This window comes from Bison bison, unplaced genomic scaffold (assembly GCF_000754665.1).
Source record: "Bison bison bison isolate TAMUID 2011002044 unplaced genomic scaffold, Bison_UMD1.0 scf7180017864456, whole genome shotgun sequence".
Taxonomy (NCBI): Eukaryota; Metazoa; Chordata; class Mammalia; order Artiodactyla; family Bovidae; genus Bison; species Bison bison.
The window spans coordinates 7233033-7241793 of NW_011495018.1; the positions used below are offsets into that span (position 1 = coordinate 7233033).

The 8761-nt window shown below is 60.7% G+C and overlaps 1 protein-coding gene across 1 annotated transcript in view; it reads right to left on the bottom strand.

Annotated features, from left to right (window-relative positions):
• Positions 1-591: 591 nt before the first annotated feature.
• The window catches only part of LHPP (phospholysine phosphohistidine inorganic pyrophosphate phosphatase), a 113772-nt gene continuing 105602 nt past the window's right edge, over positions 592-8761 (bottom strand). Inside the window, exon 8 of the mRNA XM_010859572.1 lies at positions 592-1412. Within this exon, the coding sequence (XP_010857874.1) occupies positions 1316-1412 (97 nt within the window). The 3' untranslated portion in view covers positions 592-1315. The remainder of the gene's footprint in view (positions 1413-8761) is intronic.

Sequence of the window (8761 nt, forward strand, 5' to 3'; positions counted from 1 at the left end):
AGAGCTGGGATTAGGGGACCCCCTCCAGGGGCAGGGCATCTGCCTATTTTCCAGCTGATAGGCCAAACGCCCTGCCTCCATTGCAAGCCAACACCATGAGCCTAACCAGTTACCTCTCATTTCCATGAGAAGACCCAGCACCATCTTTCTAATCCTGATTTAACAGGCCAGGGGACTCGGATTCAGGCAGAACGTTTTATCATCACCTGCCTTTGTTTCATGGGAGTCCTGTTCTGGAGGACTCATGAGTTCTTTTATGAGAAGTCTCCCAAGATCTGTCAGTGGCTTCTGGGTGGATTTGGGGAGAAACAGAGCAATCAAGTTATCCGACCTGCTGACTGATTCTGAAACCTGAAACCGGGGCAGTGGGTGAATTCAGAAAGCCTGCAGCTCACCACCCTGAGCGGGGGCCCATGCTTGCCCTGTCCACCTGGTCCCCATGGGGCCTCAGTGTCCCCCCCTCTGCTGAATGAAGGGCTTGAGGCAGGTGAGGTGTCTCGGGGCGCGGGCCCTCTGACGTGTAGGGGTTCAAGTCCAGGGTGGGATCAGGGACGGTCCTCCCAGCCCCCGAGCAGTTAGAGCATGAGTCACTGCAGGTCAGGGCGGAGTTTATTTCACCATTAATTTCCTGGGGGTGACAAGTCTACAGTTTAGGCTCTAGCAGGTACCCTCCATCCACAACCTGGCATCCAGAGGTTAGAGTTCTCACGCTGAAGCACGGCAGAGTGGCCCTGGGAGCCATTCTGTTTTGGCTCCAGAGGGGATGGGATGGGGAGAGGGGCTGCATGGTTTGGGAGGTGCACGGGGAGTGCTGAGTGCCCACTCTGACACCAGGTGGGGGCCGGAGCCGCTGGGCTGTCCCGGGGAGGCTGGCTCAGCTCTGCCTACAAGGACGGTGCCTGGGAGACCCCCGCTTCCTCCAGGTGCCTCCTTAAAGCGCAGGGACTGTTCACTAAAAGACAGTGGGCAAACGCCTGATTCCATCAGGTAGCACATTTAAAGGACGTGGTGTGAATGGAGGGTGGGTGTGGGCGTTCAACAAGTCTGCCCACCTCTCGACTTCCAGAGGGACAAACAGATGGGATGGGCCATCAGCGGGGATCAAACTCCCCCCAGGAGGCTGGGAGATGTGTCTGGGGAGGGTGAGGGGAGGAGAGGGTCGGTAGAGGGAGACAGAGGAGGAACTGGTGGCTCAGGGGCCCAGAACTGCCTGGCTGGCACCCTCTTGCCTGCTTATCCAGGGCCGAGGGCAGCACCCTGGGTGGTCTGGGCACGGAGCAGGGTGGCAGGAGGCGGGGCCCTCCCAGAAGGCCCGTCACTTGTCCGCGTGCTGCAGCAGCAGGTCCACGGCCTCTGCGAGGTTGTCCACGTATCCATCAGCCTTGACTTCCGGGTGGTGCTCGTCGCTGGGCCTGGAGGGCAGGACGGAGGGTTAGCCAGTCAGTAACCCCTAGGTGACCCTCTGAGGTCACTGCCTTCCCAGCATCCAGCACAGGCCCGGCCTCACCCTCGGGAGGTTTCCAGGCCCTTCTGCGTCCCATCAGGCCGGGCTGGCCTTGGCTGGTGCGGTCCCTGTCCTCCCCATGCCCCAGTCCCGGCCACCCCCACTCAGAAGCACCCAGGCCTCCCTCTGCCTGGACTCCTCCCTGAGCCCCTCCTGTGGGCAGCTTGCTCAGAGCCCCGTGGCAGAGTGGCCGCTGGCCCCTGCTCCATCCATGCTGCCAGCAGAAGCATCACGCCCCGGACAGTGGGGCCCTGAGCTCCGTCCTGCTCTGAGTTTCCCACCTAGACCCCGGGGTGGGTGGGGGGCTCATGTACCCCCAGAGGCTGCACCACCCAGCAGAGGAAGGCTCCTCGCAAAGCTGCTCTCCGGCTGAGATCTGGGAGGCGAGGACCACCCAAACCCTGCATCTGTGCCCTCCTCTATTCCCCGAGGCCCCGCTGGACACGGAGAACAAGGGCAGTGAGGCCACACGATGAGGGTGGGTGTCCGCGGGGCCGCAGGGGACCCCGTGCAGGGGCTGCGGCTGAGCCAGGCTCCCAGCAGACGTGAGAGGGGAAGGGGAACTAATGGGGCTGCAGCCTTGGTCCCAGGAGGGGGCAGGGGCTCAGGGTGGGCTCCCGGGGACGACCCCTGGAGCCTTGACAGTTGTGGGAGTGGCCTAGAGGGTGGGCTATCAACTGGAGTGTGGGGCCCTGGTGACAGGAAGGCACCCCCCACCCCCACTGCTCGTGGGCTGGAGATTGATGGCAGGGGTGAGGGGGATACCCCGGTGCAGCTGCCCACACTGAGGGGCTGCCGCTGGCATTACCCCAAAGTCTGAGCCAAACGCCCCAGGCAAGCAATGAAAGCGCATCCACCCCAGCAGTGGGGCCACCACCTCGGACGCCCCCGGGAAGAAGTGGCTGAAGTGGGTTCTGACAACATCCTAAAAGTCAGGTTACCCCTTTGGAAAGTTTTGATACTGAAAAAGCACTTGACCCTAAAATGGCCATCCTGAGCAAAGGCCGTGGAATTAAAGGCACTGCTCCTTGGAAGGAAACTTATGACCAACCTAGACAGCACATTAAAAAGCAGACATTACTTTGCCAACAAAGGTCTGTCTAGTCAAAGCTATAGTTTTTCCAGTGGTCATGTATGGATGTGAGAGTTGGACCATAAAGAAAGCTGAGCACCAAAGAATTGATGCTTTTGAACTGTGGTGTTGGAGAAGACTCTTGAGAGTCCCTTGGACTGCAAGGAGATCCAATCAGTCCATCCTAAAGGAGATCAGTCCTGAATATTCATTGGAAGGACTGATGTTGAAGCTGAAACTCCAATACTTTGGCTACCTGATGCGAAGAGCTGGCTCATTGGAAAAGACCCTGATGCTGGGAAAGACTGAAGGCAGGAGGAGAAGGGGAGGACAGAGGATGAGATGGTTGGATGGTATCACCGACTCAATGGACATGAGTTTGAGCAAGCTCAGGGAGTTGGTGATGGACAGGGAGGCCTGGCATGCTGCAGTCCATGGGGTCGCAAAGAGTCGGACACGACTGAGTGACTGACCTGAGCTGAACTGAGCAAAGGTGCCTTTTGCGGGGGCTGGAGGGGGCGGTGAGTTACCGTGTGCTTGTGGGATCCTAGCTCCCTGACCAGGGATCGAACCCGTGCTCCCTACAGTGGCGTCGCGAAGTCCTAACCTCTGGACCGTCAGGGGCGTCCTAGGCACATTTTCTTCCATAGAGCTTTCAGCCCAGTGGCTTGGAGGCCTCCTGCCCAGGGCTGCTGAGGCCTGAGAGCGGGGCAGGGGTGTGGGAGCAGGAAGTGTGGATCCTCCTTATGACTGAGGAGGCCCGCCTTTGACTCTGCCCTGTGCCCCTCCCCGGGACCTCTGCTCACTTGCCCACCCTCTTGTACGGGCTGAGGCCACTTCTCTGCCTGCTGCAGTGACCCCCGCTGCCCCCCAGGCACGGCCCTCACCCATCTCCCATCCTCTTCTCCTTCTGTCCCCGGGGTAGAAGCGGGTGAGAAAATGGGGGATCAGAGAGGTTCAGAGACTTGATTGAGGTCACACAGCAGGGAGGGCAGACCCAGATCTGACCCGGTTCTTCTGACTCCTGGCCCGATTCTGGGTGCCAGAGCCTCGAGGCACGTGGGAACACATGTTCCCACCCCTCCAGGAAGGCCCCCGTGGGCAGCGCCTAGTCCAAGCAGAGGCCACCTGCAGGTGGCAGGGCCAGCAGGCACTGGGCATCACTCCTGGTCTTCTCAAGAGTGACAAGCACACAAGGACCCTCACCCTTGCCCGCAGGATCAGCAACTCTTGCGTCAGTGGAGGTATTTAAGGGATTATTATTTTGCTCTTGCCAGATCCAAACATCTAGTGAACACGGGAATTTAAGACCCAAATTACCGCGTGTCGGTGCTGAAATCCGTGCTTGTTAACTGTCAAAAGTTGTAGGTGGCACACACCCTGGACAACGGTGTTGGCACCTATTTGTGAGCCACAAGTCCCCTCTAGGCGGGCAACACAACCAAAGGGCGTCAGCCTGTCCACCAAAATCGTGTGTTGGAATGTTCTGGCGGCTTCGGTCGTAATAGAAAAAAAGGTGGAAACTGCACAAATGTCCATCAACAGGGTAGGACGTGCACACACCTGGACGGCCCGGGACACCACCACCACCCACGGTCAGCTACCCCCAGGCAGGACACCACCACCCATGGTGAGCCCCCCAGGCGGAACACCACCACCACCCACGGTGAGCCCCCCAGGCTGCCAGGTCTGCCCTTTGTCCCCCACAGACATCGCGGCGGGTGGAAGAAGCTGGGCTCAAGGCATCCAGGCCAGAGGACCTGTTCATGTCAAGTTCCAGAGTGGGTGATGCCAGGCTCCTGGGCAGAGGCCAGAAGCCGGCTTCCTCCTGGGGGTGGGGTGGCAGTGTTCTAGACCTTGGCCCAGGTGGTGATCGCGGGGGTGGTTCATGGTGGAAAGAGCATCGCACTGTTCACGTTCAGTGCACTTGACAAGTGTAAAACACACGTAGGGTCACACTTGAGGTGTTTTTACCGTGAAAGTTTCATTAAAAAGTCTCATATAAAGTCACATGTTCCGTGTGTGCATGCTCAGTTGCTTCAGTCATGTCCCGACTCTGCGACCCTGTGGACTGTGGCCCGCCAGGCTCCTCTGTCCACGGGGATTGTCCAGGCAAGAATACTGGAGTGGGTTGTCATTTCCTGCTCCAGGGGATCTTCCTGACCCCGGGATTGAACCCGTGTCTCCTGCGCCTCCCGCGTTGGCAGGTGGATTCTTGACCACCCGGGAAGCCCAAGCGCACGTGAAGAGGTGTCTGTTTCCTACCGTGGCGGTCCTTCTCTGTGGCCCACGGATCAAACCCTACCAGCAGCCTGTTTTTGTACAGCACTCGAGATAAGAATGGTTTCTACATATTTAAAACTTTGTGAAAAGAAGAGAACGCAGAACACAGGCCCACAAGCCTCAAGCCACTGCCTCCTGGGCCTCCCCAGCAAAGGCTCTCGTGCCACCGGCTCTGGCCGTCTGCCCTCCAGGGCCCCTCCCTTCCCATCCCCTCAGGGAGGGGCATTCATGGCCTCCTGGTGGGTCCAGGGTCTCTGCGGACAGCCCTTCCTGTAGGAGGGTCTTCCTCCTTGGAACTCGGGGCTCTCTGCCCAGGCCCTCCTAGAGGGCAGACAACCCCTCCCCTGAACATACTGAGGGGTGCCCCCCTCGCTCAGGTCTTTTTGAAGCAGGCGGGTGAGGGACTCCTCTCTGGGCAGCTCCCCCTGAGATGGGAGCAGCCTGGCCCAGGGCACAGGGAGCCAGGCCCTGAGAGATGGAGACGGAACGCCTGAACCGGCAGCAGACCCACCACAACAAACCGCCCCTCTGCCTCGGTTTCCTCCTTGCTGCGCTGAGCACAGCACAGCTCCACCCCTCACCCACCCGGTGACCACCAGTGAGCTGGCACACCTCCGAGCGTGCAGTCCCTAGCCTCTGGATGGGGGGTGCTCACGGGAGGCACACAGAGACACACACGGTTGGAGGGGGCAGGCCCGGAGGCAGATTCGGCATGGAGATCATGGCCAGTGGCAGGCTGCTGGGAGCAGGCCAGACAGGGAGCCTGGTGGGGGGCAGACAGATGGCATGAATGGATGGAGACCCATCGGCGTCGAGGTACAGGGAAGACAGTGAGCTGGGGGGGGCGGCGGCGGCATTGCAGTGGGGGCCGGGGGGGGCGTGGCAGGCAGGCAGGACCTGAGCGGATGTCCCGTCTCGTGCTCAGCCTGTGTGCGCGAGGCTGCGGCTCTGCACCGCGTGGAAGCGCCCTTACGGGTTTCCCTCGCGGAGGGCGGCCCTGAGGCCCGGCTCACCGATGTGTGGGGGTGCCCAGCCCCCACTAAGGAGGAGGCTGTCGGGGGAGGGGGATGTCTTCAGGCCATGCCCGCCCAGGTGCTGACACCCCCTGTGCCCTCTCTGTGCGCCCCTCAAGGGCAGATCCCTGACCTTTCTCTCCACCGCGATGGGGGAGGGGGATGGCGGCAGGGCGTCCTCAAAGCAGAGCGGAACCTCTCCCAGCAAACACCCGCCCCCAGTCTTCATCTCCCGTCCTCGCTGGGGGCAGCTGGCCGCAGGACTGTCCACCTCGGACCTTCGCCAGCCCCCAGCCCAGGTTCACTGTCCAGTCGAACCAACTCCACCCCGAGGGGGAACCAGAAATCGGCCCGTGAAAGAAGATGCCTCCTAATGAGATCCTAGGCGGCCCCACGTGGCATGCAGTACAAGCCGAGATGGGTACGCGGCTAATTATGCTTAATTACATATCATTTGAATTCAAGAATCCATTAAAAGAAAGGATTGCATTAGCAGCCAGCCGCTGTTTGCTAACACACAGAGGAAATCGTGGACTTTCATGTCGTAATTACGTGACGCTGCCGTGAGCCGCAGCTGGCTCTCTGGGGCCCCCAGTCCAGGCCCGCCCGCCCTGAGGCCCCCGAGGCCACTATGCCTGGCCGAACTGGTCGGGAGAAGACCACAGGCCATGCCGGCTGGTGACCTGTGATCCTCAGGGCCTCAAAGAGGTCACACTACAGAAGCTGAACCAAGAAGCCCAGCAGAGACATGCCCTTTGGCAGTGGGAACAGAAGCAGAGGGTGATGGACAAAGGGGCTGAGAGACACCCCTGGCCTTTGAGCAGGCCCTACTCGGACAGGGCTGGACGTGCTGGGGAGGTGGGAGGACGAGGAAGCAGGAGGACTGGGAGGGGGCAAGACTGAGGGTGTGAGGACTGAAAAGGGGAGGACTGTAAGGCGGGAGGACTGACCGGGAGGACTGAGAAGGGGAGGACGGAGAGGCGGGAGGACCACGAGGGGGAGGATTGGGAGGGGGAAGACTGAGGGGGTGAGGACTGAGAAGGGGAGGACTGTGAGGCGGGAGGACTGACAGGGGGAGGACTGAGAAGGGGAGGATGGAGAGGCGGGAGGACTGCGAGGGGGAGGACCGAGAGGCGGGAGGACTGGGAGGGGAGGACTGAGAGGCGGGAGGACTGGAGGGGGGGAGGACTGAGGGGGGGAGGACTGGGAGGCAGGAGGACGGGGAAGGGGAGGACTGAGATAGGAGCAGAGAAGAGACCCACCGGCAGACAGAGGGACGCACATATCCGGGAAAAGAGGAGGATGGAGGAAAGACAAACTGAGTCAGAGAGAGAGAGAGAGAAAACAGAGGAGAGAAGGGGGGAGACAGCAGGGGGCAGAGAGACCCTCAGGGTGGGGAGCCGAGAGCAACAGATGGAGGGAGGAAGGTAAGAAAGAGAACCGGAACACAGAAGCGTGGGGGAGCAGACACCGGAGTCCCCGAGCCCCTCTTCCCCTGGGGGATTAGGAGAGGCCCCTCTCTGTACCCCGAGGCTCGGCTGGGGCCCCCACGGGGGCTGTGACTGCAGCAGCCCTCCACCCCAACGAACTCCTCCAGAGTGGGGCCGCCCCAGGCCCGCGGAGGGCGGGCTCCCTGCTCTCTTCCCAGCCGGTGTCTCTTCACTTCCCGCGGCCTCGGTCTCCTCATCTGTAAGGTGGGCGTGTGGTCTGGCGCGTGGGGTCACTGAGAATGAAGCACCTGGCAGCTTGCCTGCACCCGGGGGGCCCTCGAGGGGAGGCCAGCTTTGGCTGCTCAGCCTTTGCCCTCTGCCCGCCCCGAGCCCACGGTCCAGTCCCACATTCAAAGTCATGACCAGGGCTGAGAACGGAAGGACAGGGTGTGGGGTCTGAGGGAATTTGGGAGGCAATATGTAATCCGCCTGGCAATGCAGGAGACATAAGAGACACGGGTTTGATCCCTGGGTCAGGAATATCCCCTGGAGGAGGGCATGGCAACTCACTGCAGTATTTTTGCCTGGAGAATCCCATGGACAGAGGAGCCCAGCGGGCTATAGTCCATAGGGTCTCAAAGAGTCAGACATGACTGAAGCGACTTAGCGTGGCATGGAATGTGGGGATCAAGAAAGCTTCTAGAAGAAGGGGCATTAGGCTAGATCCCGGCCCCTGCCATCCATGTGAGCGTGGCCCTCAGGTACTTCTCCGAAGTTGGAAGCAGAGGCAGGTTCCCTAGGTGGCTGCGTGGCTGAGGGGAGGTGGATGCCTCTGCCCTCCCAGGTTCCTGTGTGGGGGCAGTGTCCAGGAGTCTCTGGTTGAGTGTGAGCCCGGGGACCCGTGCAGATCCTTTCTCTCCTCACCAGCTCCCACCTCTCCCTGGGTAAACTCTGCTGTGGCTCCCTATTGCCCACGTCACAGCACAGCTCCTCAGCAGAGCAGACAAGTTTGTCCTAATGGGGTATCCTCTCAGTCACCCTGCGTCCAGGGCCCACCTTCTTCAGACAGTCCATGCTCTCCCGCACCTCCGTCCACACTACGTCCCAGAAAGGCATGATCGCCAGGTCCTGCTCCAGCCACAAACTCCTACTCATCCTTCAAAGCCTCACCCTCCTGTTCCCATCTCCACCTCTATGCTCCGTAGAAGCTGCTGTCTTTTCTGAGCACCCAGAACTTGCCCCCCTGCCCCCAACTCTCACACCATGCTGGCCGAGCACCAGCTGACCTGAGCTGCCTAGAAGGAAGGGCCAGGCTTCCTGCCCCGGTGACCGTCCACATGGGCCACACAGGCACCCAGGAAGGGTCTGCCAACCAGTAAATGAACAAAGGCCCCCACCCAGAGGGGCTCCGCCTGTTAGTTATTCCGCCCCCTCACGCCCCGTGAGCGAGGGAAGGAGG